Source organism: Muscardinus avellanarius (assembly GCF_963383645.1).
Source record: "Muscardinus avellanarius genome assembly, chromosome: 4".
NCBI lineage: Eukaryota > Metazoa > Chordata > Mammalia > Rodentia > Gliridae > Muscardinus > Muscardinus avellanarius.
In genome coordinates, this window is record NC_137789.1 from 23,209,598 (window position 1) to 23,225,823 (window position 16,226).

A 16,226-nucleotide genomic window follows, 5' to 3' on the forward strand; every position below is an offset into this window, starting at 1 on the left:
CCCCTGGTTTCAATTCCCAGTGCCCCACACACACACACACACAAAGAAAACTGGTTAGTGTAACTCATTTTATCAGCTTTCTAAAGGAGAAAACCATGTGTCATCTCAATAAATACCAGAAGTAGTTCAATAAGATTTTTCAACTATTCATGATAAAAAAAATTCCTAGCAAATTAGAAGAAGAATGGAGCTTTCTTAATCTAATAAAGTATATCTACAAAAAACATATGGCAAACATCATACTCAATGATGAAAAATAGTTTAAATCTCTTTTAAAATTAGGAACAAAATAAGGATACATTTACCACATCAATTCAACACCATTTTGGAGCTTCTAGCCTAAAGAAACGCAGGCTAGAGAATAATTTGTATACCAAGAGATACGCACGAGAATATTCATAGCAGCTTCAATGTAATAGCAGAAAAACTAGAAATTACCCCATTATCCTTTGACCTGGAATGGATAAATCAATTGTGTTATCTTTATATAATGGCCTATTCAGAAGGAAAATAAGTAGATCATATCTCTGTGGGTATCTACATGGATAATGTAGAGCCAATGAGCTAATCATGGGTCACACAGTATCGTTCTGCTTTATAAAGTTAAAGGAAGTTCACAAACAGAAAAATGTAATCCTTATCTTGAAATTCTTATGCAAACTGTAAAGAAGAGAAAGTAAATGTTAAAACTTTGCTACATTTAAAGGGGGCATAGATGCCGGGCGTGGTGGCGCATGCTTGTAATCCCCCTGCTTGGGAGGCGGAGACAGGAGGATCGCGCAGGTTCGAAGCCAGCCGCGCTGGCATAAGAGACCTTGTTTCCAAGTAAAAAAGTATAAAAATAGATCCGGGAGTGTAGCCCGGAGATAGAAGGGTTTCCAGGAATCCCAGTACCACCAAAAAATAAAAAAATAAAAATATGTAAAAAAAATAAAGGGGGGCATAGAGCTAGGTGTGGTGGCACACGCTCATAATCTTGGGAGGCTGAAACAGAAGGATCACAGGTTCACAGATAGCCTCAGCAACTTGTGAGGCCCTCTGCAACTTAGTGAGACCTTCTTTCATAATAAAGAATAAAATGGGGCTAGGGGTGTAGCTTGGAGGTAGAATGCCCCCCCCCGGGTTCAACCCTACTCCTACAAAAAGTAAAATAAATAAATAAATAAAGTATAGACAATGAAATCCCAAAAGGGCTTGTGTATGATTTCCTGAATTATAATCTAGTGATAGATACATAGGCATTTATTATTCTTGTTATTAAGATTACATTTCATATTATCTGTCTGATATTTCACAATGAACCAAACCAAAAAGCGATTATGAATGTGGATAGAATACATATGCATTCTTGATGTATTTTTCTGTCTTCCCATCAAAAGCATCATTTCTAGAAAATTGCCAGTGTCATGTGCAAGAAACCTCCAGGAGCAACCAAAGAACTATTTTCCTTTTGTGCTTATATGGTCTATAGCCAAATTCTCCTGTTTTATTTCCCTTTACATACTTTTACTTAAAATGGGACCATAGGTTCATCTCATGCAATACTGTTAACATACCTACAGGGTCATTTGCAAATTCACCCTCCTGAGCTACTTCCTCACTGTAAAGCAGAAAACGTAATACCTGCCCTATGCTATGGGGGTCAAAATCAAACAAAATTTCATCAGCCTGGAAATTAGTAGGCACCAAATAAACCTTCACTATTGTTGAGTGCTGAGGAGTGAGACGGCATATATCCAATACCAGCACACAACGTTGGACACAGGCAAATAGTGACCATGCTGCAGCCTGTCCATCCCATGGATCCAGCCCTTGTTTGTGTCTCTTTTACTGTGACCTCCTATGGCAATTCTTCCTCCTCCAGGACGATGCCTATTTGCAGACTGCTCAGTCTATCTGCACAGGTCATATGGGTTGAGGCAGGTCCTCTAGTTTATTATCTATGGACCAGAATTACCTGTTAGGGTTCTTTGTTGGAGACAGGGATTCTGAATGTTCACTGGACTGAATTAGCCCATCCCATTCACTGGAGGCTGTGAATTAGCAACCTGTTTCATAATAATTATCACCTGGTATATTGGATCTCCTCGCAGGGCCATCCTGGAAGGTTTCACTTTCCTGGTCTCCTTAACTCTCTCCAGCTGATTGGCTGAGTACCTACTTTGTCCAATTATAATTATCACCGGTCCTTTCCCTAAAATAAAATTTAGTGAAGTCATATTTATAAAAGCTGCTACTAAGCTGGGCATGGTGGCGCACGCTTATAATCCCAGTGCTTGGGAGGCTGAAACAGGAGGCTCAAAGCCAGCCTCTGCTACTTAGTGAGGCTCTCGGCAACTTAGTGAGACCCTGATTCCAAATAAAGTATAAAATAGGTTTGGGAGTATAGCCCAGAGTGCCACAAAAAAAAAAAAAAAAGCTGCTACTATGCGTGTGACATATAAAAGGTGCTCGCAAAAAAAAAAAAAAAAAAAAGAGAAAGAAAGAAAGAAAGAAAGAAAGAAAAAGAAGGATGCTCCTCTATCTCACATTCCTTCCTTGAACTCATGCAGTTCCCTGAATTCCAACTCTGAGTCATGGACTCCCAGACTAAGAAGAAAGAGAATAACTTATCCTTGCTGCATTCAGTTTAAACTTGAGTCCTCTGTGGCCTTCACTTATGCAATAATTATATCAACTGATGCAATAATTCTTTGGCCTTCTTATGGTACAAGTATTTTATCTCTTCTTGTTTTTGTGAGGCTGGGCTCAACTTCCAGCACCACACACCCCTAACCTTTTTTATGTTTTATCTTAAAACAGGGTCTGGCTAAGTTACAATGAGCTGATCTGGAACTTGTGATCTGTCTCAGCCCCCCAACTACTGAGATTACAGAAACCACCACATCAGGCTATTTTATCTCTTCTTAATGCTTGTTTGATCTGTTCAGTGGCTGTGTGTTCTTTCTTGATGTAGTTCAGGATATACTTCACTATTGTCTTTTGGGTCATAGAATCAAGCGTGTGAACTAGGAAATGGTCAAGGATGTCCAGAAGAGATGGGTAGGCCAGAGTAGCTTACAGCTGTGCCATCAATTTGCTCTTTAATGGTCAAGCCCTGAAAATTCCTGAAGATTAGCACACAATGTGATCTGTGACTCCCTAACTCCCTAAAGAAAAGCTCAAATAAAAATGAGGAATGTTACCATTCAATGTGCTACGTTTACAGCATGAAATTGTAATCTAAATAAACACTTAGAGGAATGAGAACTCAATGCCATCAGCCCTCATGATAATTCACAGTGTGACTGTGTCAGAGGGTGAGTCAGGAGAAAGAAAAGAAATGGTAACCACACTGCCTGCATTTGTGTCTATTCAGACATGCAGAAAGAGGACCAGTTGCTTCTGATCAAAGAAAAGTACACAGACATCTAGACGGAGAGGAAGGGAGGTCACTTTGTTCTATAACATTTTCCTCCTCTTTTTAGATGGTTACCCAGCCAGTCTACCTCTTCTACTCTCAGGATTCTTGTTACTTTGGCTAATGTTATTTGTAGGGTCTGTAAACTCGAAAGAGTTTAGTGCTAGAGAGAATAGAAGAGAGCATCTAGCCATCGTGTAAGGAAAACTAAAATACACTCAGGGGGCAGACAGTTCATAGAAACCTGTGTAGCTGCCTAGCCATGATGCTATAAGAAATAGCTCTTACTGCAGAAAACCAAAGTGTGCTTTCCCCTTCCCCTTCACACTAAAAGCAATCACATTCTCAAAAAGAAATAAAAATTTTATTTATTGTGTCAGCCACACTAAATATAAATATGTCTACTGAGCAAAACTGACCCATAGAACGTGAGTCTTAAGCCTTAACAAGTCCATTGCATAGATGCGAGATGCTTGCGGGGCAGGTGACTTACCCAGGTTCACACAAATAGGGCAAGAAGGAGTCTAGGCTCCTGATGTGTACATGCAGATGGATTCAGCCTGAAACAATAGAAGGAGGGAAGTGCAGGTGTTTATGCAAACACTCCTTGCTAGCTGGAATAAAACAAATTAGATGAGGGGTATATAGAAGTTTTATAAACACTACTAAAGTGCTGGGATCGATAAAAGAGACCAAAAACTTGATTGAATAAAACATCTTGCTTCCACCTCATTGCATCCTTGTCCATATTGATCAGCTGTAATAGAGCATGACAAAAGGTATTGATTGACTGAGGCAATTCCCAGGTATTTGGGACTTGAAAACAGCTATAGACTACCAAGGAGGTAATCCTCGGCAGAGGCCCCGAATGAGGAAGGTTAAGTGGAAATGGGGGAGGAGGCAGGACATGTGGCATTCAATATCTGTGTCAGTCTAGCAAATGGCTTCCTTGGGGCCGAATGGGCCTCATTTTCTTAACCTAGACATTACAGATAAGCCTGTGCTGGTTATTGTTTTATAAACAGCTGTTGATAAAATGCCTACTTAAAGTATTTGCCTGGCTTTCTGTGATATTGATTTCTAAAACACTCTCAAAAACAGCAAAAGCAGATTGGATGCACAGTTCTACATTTGATCCCTACTGGAAAAAAAAAATAAACAACAGCAAAGAAAAATGTGAAAAGCCACAAAGCCATCAAGGCACAGAAGACAAAAGGAAAGATGACAGTAGAAAATTTGGGGGGCTAGAAGACAATGAATCCGTGGAAAATACATTAGCAGACTCCTGATAAAAAGATCTGACCTAAAAAGAAAGGTTGCCAGGAAGGTTGATGAACCATCAGATTCCCAAGTCCTCTAGACTTCAAGACTTCTTGGGAGGACAAAACTGACAGAGCATCTAAAGTATGAAACATTTTCAGAGGAAACTAAGACAACTGGAGAAGAGTTCAGGGCTGCTTTGGTGATAAGTATTTAGAAAGCCAAACAAATTAAATACAAGATCATCGTTATCTTTCAGGAAAATAACACTTGGGCAGGGAAAGAATCGGGATGCTAGCTTACTCCATGTACTGAATAATGACTAAATAAAATGTATTCAGATGAAGGGGGATGGGGAAATGGGAGCAGGATGGAGGGAGGAAACAGATAAGTACTCTCCATCCACAGTGGGACGTCAGGTTTTTTAGACATAGTGTTGTAAGCCTATCATCCAGAGATATGGAAGAAGATAGCAAAAGAATCAGGTTAGGGAAAGAGAAGGGGGATAGTGCAAAAAATTCTGTTTTATTTTGGGGCTTGAACTCAAGGTGTTTTACCCCCAAGCTATATCCCCATCCCTATTTTATTTCGAAACAGATCTCACTAGGTTACTTGGACCTAAGTTGCTGAGGCTGACTTTGAACCTACAATCCTCTTGTCTTTGCCTCCAGGTATTGGAATTACAGGCATGTGCAACCATGCCTGGCTAGTATTTTACACACACACACACACACACACACACACACACACACAGTTTTATAAGGTTTTTATACATATATATGTATATGTATATATATACACATATATATTTTAGAACAGTTTGATTCTTTAAACTGTAAACCTGTGAATTTGGGGGAAACATATAATATATTTAAATATATGTATATATATATTTGTATATATATTTATATATAATTAAGGGAAAAGCTTGCAAATTGTAAGATGTCATAATGGCTTTCAAACTGGATACTAAGTTTAAGGAAGAAATATGTATTGGAAAGACAAATTAGTGTTTGTCTGTGCCAGGAATCTTCACCATCTTGTCTGGTCTCCTTTGCTGGCAAACCCACTCTGTCCCGGTGCTGCCGAGGCCACGCCCCTACCTGGAGCTGACTCCGCCGAGTAGCGCAGCTTAGCGATGACAGGAGCAGGCGCGCTGGCTTGCTCTTGCTCCGAGCCTCACATTTTTTAACTGCTTCATTTATCCTCCAAGTGACATTTCTTTGAGATAGTCTTTGATCTTACAGATAGTAAAAAAGAATTTTTTTCTAAGAACCATAGCATTGTAAAGACTCAAAGAATGCCTTGGTGTTTGTGCAACTACTTATTTGCCTTCTTCAGAATGAATAGGAGATTGCCTTTTACTCTGAAAGACCGGGTAAGGAGGGAGAAGTCGACTGCTCACATCCGTGTCTTTCATTTTATGTAGCCTTGCAGCTCTATGGTCTCTTGCTTTGGGGGCTTAATTTTACACACATAAATTATGTATACTTATGATACACACATGATGTTTTTATATCTGTATACATGGTAGAATGACTAAATCAAGCCAATTTATGTATGCACATTACCTCACAAATCAATTTCTTTACAGTGCAAGTATTAAAGTCTACATTCTTAGCAATTTTCAAGTATGCAATATATCCTTGTTTACTATGATCACCATGATACATAACAGATCTCGTTGGTCCTCCTCTCTAACTGAAATGTACACATCCAATAATATCCCCCAAGGCCCTACTCCCAACCCTCTGCTGCTTTCTACTCTCTGCCTCTATGAGTTTGACTTTTTTAGGTTCTAAATATAAAAGAAATAATGCAGTATTTGTCTTTCTGTGCCTGTGCCTGTGCCTGTCTTATTTCATTTAACCTAATTCTTCCCAGTTCATCCATGTTACCACACATGACAGAATTTCCTTCTTTCCTTTTTTTTTTTTTTTTTTTTTTTTTGGTACTGTGGATTAAACCCAGAGGGATTCTACCTCCAAGATACACCCTCAGCCCCATTTTATTTCTTAATGGGAAATAGAGTCTCACTAGGTTGCTAAGAGCCTTGCTAAATTGCAGAGGCTGGCTTTGAACCTGTGATCCTCCCATCTCAGTCTCCTAAGTACTGGAATTACAAGTATGTACAACCACGCCTGGCAGATTTTCTTCTTTTTACACCTTTTTTTTACACCACATTTCTTTATCAACCCACCCACCGATGGACACATGGGTTGATTCCATATATATTTTTTTTGGGGGGGGGCGGTCTAGGGATGGAACCCGGGGGCATTCAACCTCTGAGCTACACCCCCTGCCCTATTTTTTATTCTTTATTTTGAAACAGGATCTCACTAAGTTACGGAGGGCCTCACTAAGTAGCTGAGGCTGTCTGTGAACTGCGATCCTCCCGTCTCAGCCTCCCGAATGCTGGGATTACAAGCATGCGCCACCATGCCCGGCACTGATCCCATATCTTGACTGCATAGTGCTTCAATGAACATGGGACAGCATTCCATATCCTTTGAGCATCTGCCCAGAGGTGGGACTGCCAGATCATTCGGTAGTTTTATGTCTTATTCTTAGACAGCCTCCATACTGTTCTCTATTATGTCTGTACTAATTTACATCCTCACCCACAGTGTACCAGATTTCTCTCTTCTCCACATCCTCACCAACACTTATCTTTTGTCTTTGATCACTCGTTCTCAAGGGCGTTAACTGAATTCAAGGAACTATAGTGTTTTACATTGCAGGATGACTTACAGGCTTGAATATGGAGGTCAATGCTCCTTAGCACTCCCCACCTTCACCGTTTTTTCCAGTTACAAAGCTCATATTCTCATGAACACTGTAGACCCCTGCCTTCAGGAAGATTCCTACATACAGAATTTAGGAGAATCACAGGGTCCCTGATACTCATTCGTGGATCACTTAAATGTTCTTGAGCATGCTATGAGTCTAATCCATGACATTTAAAAAATAATACTGATCCAGAATTACAAGCATATGTTTGTAATCCCAGTACTTGGGAAGCTGAGACAAGAGAATCACAGGTTCGTGGCCAGTCAGCCTCAGCAACTTAGTAAGGCCCTCCGCAGATTAGAGAGACCCTATTTCAAAACAAAGAATAAAAAGTAGAGTTGGGGCTGTAGCTCAGAGGTAGAATTCCCCGGGTTTCAATTCCCAGAACCACAAAAAATTAAATTAAAATAAAAAAATAATATTAAATAACATGACTGAGTAAAGTCAAAGCGAAGGAATCTTGTTCCAGCTCTTTTAGTGGGTGAAAACAATGACACATTCCAAGAATTCCTCTTGGAATAAGAAATGGTTCTGGATTTCTTTTCTCTGCTCTTTGGACTCCTCTGCCCTGTGTTCAACCTGCAATGATACATAAAGAATGTCTCCTCTACTACCCAGACTCCTAAATTTTCAGCCTCAACTTGTAAAGTGCCCTCAATAGCAAGTCTTTCCATTCTAAATTAATGAATAGATAAATAAATAAACAAATAAATAAATAATGCTTCATGATGTCCCTTTCATTCTACATGCTCAAGGCTGCCATATGGCTTCAACAGATATCTAGTGAAAATGCACTTAATATCTCATAAAACTGATGTAAAGATGTCAAATGCCCATAATTAAAGACAATATCTCCTTAAGATATTGCTTTCCAACTTAGCCACCTGGAGATGTCTGCCCATGTCCTAATCGATTAGCCCATTGTAGATGTTTTGAAGATGCACAAGTCTTAAGGTGAGTTGGGGATACTTAGCAAGCTTAGTGGTGTTGATAGTGGTGAGACAAGTGGACACAGGATGTTCTCCTAATGAAAATACCTCCTGCAGTGTAATCGCAATCCCTCAGATCATCACCATTGAAAGTAACCAAGCATCATCACCTGAGCCCTGTGCTTTGCAGGATGACAAAACAACTCTCAGTGGCCAGATGAGAAGCAATAGAGACAAGATCATAGGAAGATACTTTCAGAATTAACCTTACTCTCCTGGTGGTCCTTCTCTTTCTGCAGAGGACAGTCATGCCTCAAGCCCTCAGCTTGCTATGCCAACAGGTCCACAGTAGCTCCCTGCCACTCCTCTATCAATTCTCCAACCGCAGCTGCTGAGGGAAATGTCAATGTCATTTTCCACGGCCTCTGAGAGCATTCCTAAGATACTGCAGATGTCATGGCACCCTCCCAGATACCCCAGTTCTCACTCTATGAAATTTACTGCATTTTTTTCTCTTTCCCCCACCTCCCACCTTCATCCATTTCACTCTCCTGTGTATTCCAGCAATATTATTTTTCACTCTAGTGGTTATGCTAACCAGCTTCAGGAAAGAATCAGCTCAAAGTATCTTGATGACTTGATGGCAGGTTCCCAGAACTCACAGAACGTTTCTGTAATAATTTTGTCTTCCCTTTTTGGCTTTAAAAACAGAAAAAGATTATTCCAATACATGCTTATTTGTGTCCTTAAAGGGAATATGAGAACATGCTTTTTGTAATAGATGGCTGGAAGTCCAGGATTTGAGAATATCTTTTAGTGAAACTTGGGAAGGAGAGGAAGCAGAGGTGGATGAACCACTGTGTGTATCACACAGACACCCAAAGGGTAGTTAGCGGTGCTCATAGAACAAAAGCCACAGGGGAGGTACCCAGGAACCATGTAACTTCTAGAGCGCTAACTAGAAGATCGAGTTTTGCAGGTGTTCTTAAGAAGCAACATACGTTGGACTTGAGGCTGAAAATAAAACTGGAACTTATGTTTAGAAGCAGCAGAATGCAGCACTATTTCAATGGCAGTAGAATATGGCTGCAGCCTTCACAAAGTAAAGGAAGTCTCAAATTACATGATTAAAACCATCTCTTCCTGGCATAAGGGAAGAGTGATCAGTGCCTTTACAGTTGCTAGGGGCCTTTTGAGGACTGTGTATGTGTTGACTGTCAGAGCCTCAACCTCTGACATCATTCGCATCTCCCCTGCCTGGCAGGCATGCCCACCTGCCTGGCCTCCACGTCTCTGGTGCTGCTTGTATTGGAGCAGGGGTGGTTATTCAGCATCTCCTAAGCATATGCAGTTTTACATATAACAGTCTTTAATTGTATCTCCACATATGCTCCTCTCTGTGTTTGCTAGAATCTTCCTCCTGTAATTACTATGCCTTCGCCATGGGACACTTTCCTTTCTAGAAGCTAGCAGCAATGTCTTTTCTGAAATTTGTTGTGCTTTCTTTCCATCTTTTGGTGGCTTAAGAGCAATGCTTTGAATAAAAAGCCTGCCTGTAAACAGACATTGACTTCCTAATAGATTTCTTTTTTTCTGGGATACATGTGTCTGTGCCTCTGACCAGTATCCTATTATTTACCTTCAGTAAACTGGGTCTGAAGAGTTGCACGTTTCCTTATATCCAATACTTAAGACAATGCCAGATCCCTACTTTTTCCTGTCCTAGTTTTCTTCTCCGTGTACATTTGACAATGAAAGTGTAATCTTTCCATATCCTCTATTACTGCTTTTATGTGTTCATAGATAAGAACTGCACTTAGCCAGGCACAATGGCACATGCCAGTAATCACAGCTACTCAAGAGACTGAGGCAGAAGAATCTCCAGGGGAAGGCCAACCTGGGCAACTTAGTGAGACCTGGTCTCAAGACAAAAATTAAGAAAAAAAAAAGGTACTGGGGAAGTAGTTCCATGCTAAAGCACTATATAGCATGTACAAGGCCCAGCATCCCATCCCCAGTATTGAAAAGAAAGAACAAAAGAGAGAAATGGAAGGGAAGAGGGGAAGAAAAGAAAAAGGAAGAGAAAGAATTACAGTCAACAGTTACTGCATACTTCCACTCTGCAGGGTTTTGTGTTGAACACTTAACAACTTTTCTTCTAAACAACAGCTCTAGAAGGAGGCACATTGTACAAACAGGAAAACTAAGAAAGGGCATTTCATCAAGACTGAATTAAAACATTAAGAAAAACAAGTGGAGACAGAATATGAGATGAAACAAGGGTTGCAGACATTCATGGTTGTTGAAAGTGGGCATCGGGAATATGGGTTCATGGGGCTCTCCTTCCTTTCCTGTTTGAAAATCTCCATAAATCAAAATTAATGAAATAAGGGGAGATTATCAGGAGAAATAACATCTCTTATTTGTCTGATTCTAGCTAAAATTATTTGAACACTCCCTACTAATATGGAAAATGCTTATCGCAGCCAAGCTCTATTCTTGAAGTCTATACTTGGGTAGTATATTTCCAATGATTTTACCTCTCAAGGCCTTAGCATCTTCAGATTTTCAGTTGCTTCCGTCGTGAGTATTCCACAGAGCCTGTTTTATGCCCCCAGGAAGACATAAGGGAATGTTCTTTCAAACACCATGAAATAATCTCCGTGCTTCTTTAGTTGTGATAACGCACACATTTTCCAGTAACTTTTCTCCCATGCAAACTGCTGCTTTCCCTTGTTGCCTGTGCTGCCGCCTTATTTTCTTATTGTTAACTGAAGAATTGTTCATCTCTATTTAGACTCCAGCTCTGCATCTGCTTTTTGCTGTTCCATCTGCTCTGCATTGTAGTTTCTTTGTAATATATTAGGCGCAGGGTAACATTTAAAGAGACAGTCAAGTTTGCATGAGCCTTGAGCTTTCTCTCCCTGGTGGGAAAGCCTCTTAGACTATTAAGAGAAATGGAAATGGCATTTTGTTACCACGAAGAACCCACTTTACCTTTGGGAAATGGTGCAATTGCTTTGCTTTCTTTCTTCTTCTCTTTGCCTTCTCCCTTGGCATCATCCCAAAACCCTTCTCAGAGCTAAGCCTTGTGATCTCTCTGGACAGACTGTGATGAGTCAAAAACTTCAACACCAAATGAATATATATATGGTGGATTGAAATTTCAGAAGCTCCTCTGTCTCCACATGTCTTTCTCTGGTAAGAGGCGTGAGAGGCTAGTGACGAGAGAAAGGGCCATTCCAGTGTGTGACTTCTAAGTCGGCATGCTCGTAATCAAGGTTTACCTCTGCAGCTAGCCTTCCCCAGGCTCAGCTGTGCCCTACGTGAAATGACAGGACTCATGCCTACCTAATAACTTTGTCACAAAGACATTCATTTTTCTGCATAGGACCCTTGTCATCCATCGCAAAATCTTATAAGTGGTTATTAGCCGTTATTACTGTTAACTCTGAAGTCACAGGCAGCATGGAAAAGTGTTCACTGTGGACAGTAACGGCAACCAAGAATATAATAATAATAATGTGTTTCTTCGTTGCCAAATTAAGTCAAAACCAATTTTCACATTAACAGCAGGGAGTTGCTAACTTAGAAAACACAGCTACCAGTGAGACTCCAAAAGAAGGTCTTTGAGGCTGACGTTCATTTAATGTGTCATATTCACTGTGGGAGGAAACTTTTGCTGAAATGTGAGAGTCTTGTTGAATTTATTTTCTCCCTTTCTTGTCTACCCAACTGTCATTATATGTATCCTCAGAGGTGCAAGTTTTCTGACCCAGGCTTGGTTAGGACCGAAGTTTCCTGCTTTGATTTTCTTTTGTGTTTGAGGTTAGTGATGAAGAATTCAAAAGAACCGTTGGATGCTCTAGGGGGAAGTCTAGACGTCACCGTATTTCTGTTTTCGGTAAAGTATAAAATGACAAAGAACAGTAATGCTAATAAGTGGTGCTGTGTCTAGTGCAGTTCGAAAAATAATTTATTTCTTCTGAGGAAATGGGAGCCTTTGATGAAAGCAGCTTTTTTTGGACAAACAAAAAAACTCTAAGACTGATTAAAATTTGATTGTAACATCTGTATTCATTCATTTACACTTTCAACAAACATTTACAGAGCATTTTATTTGGGCCAGGGCTTTGTCAGACACTGGAATGGTAAAAGGAGTAAGATTATTATAAAAGGAAAGAGAAAGTGCGGTTAAATTTTGTAATTTGAGGAGAGTTTCCAAAAGAGGTCATTGCCAATGCATGCACTAGATTTAGGTAATGTCATGAGAGATGGGGCAGATTACCCAAGAGATTACAACAGCTGGGAGCTGTGACCACCCTCTGCCTTAAATGAGCAAGGGAGAAAGATCAATGTAGTAACCTAGAGAGACCAGGATGAAGAAGGCCACCGGTGGGAGATGCTGCCTACTGAGGATGACCTACCAGGGAGGGAGACAAGGAGGGCAAACCCCACTGTTCTACTTTCTCTAACTTCCCATTGACAAATTCCCATTGAGAGCCACAGGGAAAGGGGGCTCAACGGGTCACAGAGCAGGGTAAAGAAGATAGAGAATGGAATTGGAAAGGGAAAATGGAAGGCTCCAGCACAACCATTAACTCCCTCAAGGTACTCAGTCTAATGACAAGAGACTGACACACAAGCAAATTGATTTAACGTACACTATAATTAACATTATACTGAATTTTGTAAAAAATAACATAAGGGCTTGCATAAGACTACTAATTCAATTATTAGGGAGTGTTTATCCCGGACCTCAAAGGAAAAGTACAAATTTGAGGGGTGATAGGAGAAAAAAAAGAAGAAAATCACCAGGGGCAGAAGAAAAGCTACGTGCATCAATCACACACATACATTCCTTAGAAGTCATCGGTGTAGGTGGATAGAAGGTGTATGGAACATGGGCAGTTGGTTTGGGGTTTTATTAGGCTTCAATGTGGTTGTTGGCGAATATTATCCAGAATAACCACACAGTGTCTAGCATCCACGTATGAGAAACATCTGATGCTCCTGTGTCTCGAGATGAAATACCTACTTTGCTCTTTGCTATGCATCAGCACCTAGAATAGTGGCTAGCATGGGCTAATAACTCAATCACTCTTTGTAGAAAGAATGAACAAACAAGCAAAGGAACCTCTGTACCTGAACCTGCATCTTCTTTTTACTAGAATTAAGTTTGACATATATCAGCAACTGGTACCATTTTGATTCTTCCTTTTGGTTCTAGACATAAGTATAACTCAAGGAAAGTAGTTTCAAGGAACCAGCACAAGACAGGGTGTCAGGGCATTTATGACATCTATTTATAACTGCAAACACTGTTTAGCCTCCTGTTTCTCTGTTCTCCTGTCTCTAAAGTGGGAGTTTTGTTCTCCCTTTCCACTATCTCATAGGTTATTGTAAAGATCAAATAAGATCAGAGGGGCCTTGACAGGTCTAAAGTATTTGAAAGAGAAGAGGCAGGGATGTTTTCTTCTCCTGCATCCAAGGGGACTGAGATGGGCTGTGTTAGTGAATTTTTCAATTAATCTAATTATTTTCCATTAATCAGAGTTTCCTTTGGTACTGTCATATTGGGGGCCAAGTATTCTGTTGTGGGGACGTCTCCTGTGCATTTTAAGATGTCCTACATATCCTTAACATCTAAACCCAAGATGCCACCGGCACTCCTAACCCCACTACCACAACCAGTCAAGACAACCAAAAATGTCTCCAAATATTACTGTTTGTCCCCAGAAGACAAAGTTGTTCCCTGGTTGAGAACCACTTCATTAATCATTCTTTTTCAATCATGACCACTCTATGGAAATCTTTCTAAAATATGTTGGTCATATCAACTGGCCTGTGAAACATAGGCACCTGATCAGTTAAACTAGAAAACTACCTATAACAGCTGGGTGTGGTGGCACACACCTATAATCCTAGTACTTGGGAAGCTGAAACAGGAGGATCACAGGGTTAAGACCAGCAGCAGCAACTTAGACCTTGTTTCAAAATTTAAAAAAATAAATAAAATCAGGCTGGGGGTGTATCTCAGAGAAGAATGCTGGGTTCCTTTCAATCACAGGAGAAGAAAGGAAAGAAAGAAGAAAGGAAGGAAGGAAGGACAGACAAACAGTCATAACATTTTAAAGACATGTTCAAATTGCCTGCACCACAATCTGCTCTATTTCTGTAGGTCTTGTGCCAATGTCTCATGGTTTTTATTCTCCCTTCCAGTCTGCCTGTGTGGCTGACAGCTGTCATTTTCCTGTAAGCATTGAAGTGTGCTTATTTGCTATTTCTAATCCACTAAAAATTCAAAAACTGGTTAGCCAGCTTTCACTGATCAAATCTAAAATGAGAATGCACAGTCCCTGAGCTTTGGCCTGCATGTACAGAAACCAAGCAGATGGGCTTGGGGTTTTTCATTGCTCTGTTCTCAGTCCTTCTCCTGAGAGGGGCAGCATCATGATTGTAATAATAGGACTTTATAACATTAGCCACAGCCACCTCCCCATCTCCTTGGTCAAGGAGGAATTCAGAAAGGGATGTCTGAGGATAGCTCCAGAATTCCTGACAATCGTGCACAAACATTTCAGAATACAATTCATTTTTTTACTTCCTCACTAACCTCCTTATTCCTGCTTCCCTGTAGAAATCATATGAGGAGGATAATGTGTCATTTTTAGGGTCTATGAGGCTGCCCAGAGCTTGGTATAATATAGGCCAATAAGATATTCTTTGATATTTCAGCTAAATTAAGTCCAGTGTATTCCCACCTAACATAGCAACATGGTGCCAGGCATAGAACAGACACTCAAAGATATATTCATGAAAGGAAACGGAAGAATGAATGGCAAAAATATAATCTAACTTCCTTCCATTGCTGGTATGAAAAGAGGGGGGGGGTCATGTAAGGTGTGGCAAGCCAAAGATAAGGACTTCAAAAATCCAGATGAGGAAAGTGGTTGGTAATGAAAGCACAGGCTAATCTTTCATGTCACAGATAACAGAGAGACCTATGATAGTCCCAGAGGGGGCAAAATGAAATGACTGAACTCCAACCCATTTCCTGTGCTGCTGCAGTTCTCTTTGAAGTTCACAGATTGGGAATGGCCCAGTCTATTTCAGCTCCTGGGACAAATTCACCTCCCTTTGTTTCCTCCATTGAAAGTACTCGTGTTTTTCAATGGACAGGGAGCAAGGTGAGCACTCTAGGTGTCTGCCTGACTCCAGTGGATGGAGCCCCTGGTATCTCTAACAGCTCGCTCGTCCGGGTGGCTAGGCTATTTTTGTCTGTGAAGCAAGGAATAATCCCTCTCACCAGAATAAAGCAACCTGCAGTGGAACGCTTACCCGATGGTGAGCAAGGTCACCGGAAAGCATTTCATTTTGAAATGGCTCTGTACATAATAAAAAAGGGATCAGTGTTCAATATGACTCTGAACACTGGGAAAGAACGGCATTTGACTTGCTGCATTTTTTCAAGGTCATGGCTGGTTTTAACAGTCCCTCTTGCTAACAGGCCTCTAGATGGTGATTCTGGTCAGATGAATCCTTGAAAAAGCAGGCTAAGACTGAGCAGTTTCCACCTAAGAATATGAAACCTGAGACCACCTGATAGAGGATCACCCTCAGGGTGAGGTCCACAACCCAGGCTAACCTATGTATTGAATGGACCTGGGAGATTTCATATTGCTATTTTCATGATGATATCTTCTGACATGATGGAGACAATTTGACATGACCAGTTCCAGGAAAATAGCCATTCATTGGAAAGTAAAAAAAATTCTTAGAACAAAGTCACTACCCACTTGCATTCTCAAACAATCAGCATTAGTTGGAAAAGATCTCTGTATATC

At 40.5% G+C, this 16,226-nt stretch overlaps 1 protein-coding gene across 1 annotated transcript in view; it reads right to left on the minus strand.

The window, feature by feature from the left end:
• LOC308262270 (SLAIN motif-containing protein 2-like) overlaps positions 1–11,786 on the minus strand; it is a gene marked incomplete at both ends in the record, with an annotated part of 34,712 nt that extends 22,926 nt beyond the window's left edge. Inside the window, 3 exons of the mRNA XM_080694740.1 lie at positions 7,453–7,524; positions 9,381–9,472; positions 11,731–11,786. Of these exons, the coding sequence (XP_080550866.1) occupies positions 7,453–7,524; positions 9,381–9,472; positions 11,731–11,786 (220 nt within the window). The remainder of the gene's footprint in view (positions 1–7,452; positions 7,525–9,380; positions 9,473–11,730) is intronic.
• Between the last annotated feature and the right edge of the window lie 4,440 nt (positions 11,787–16,226).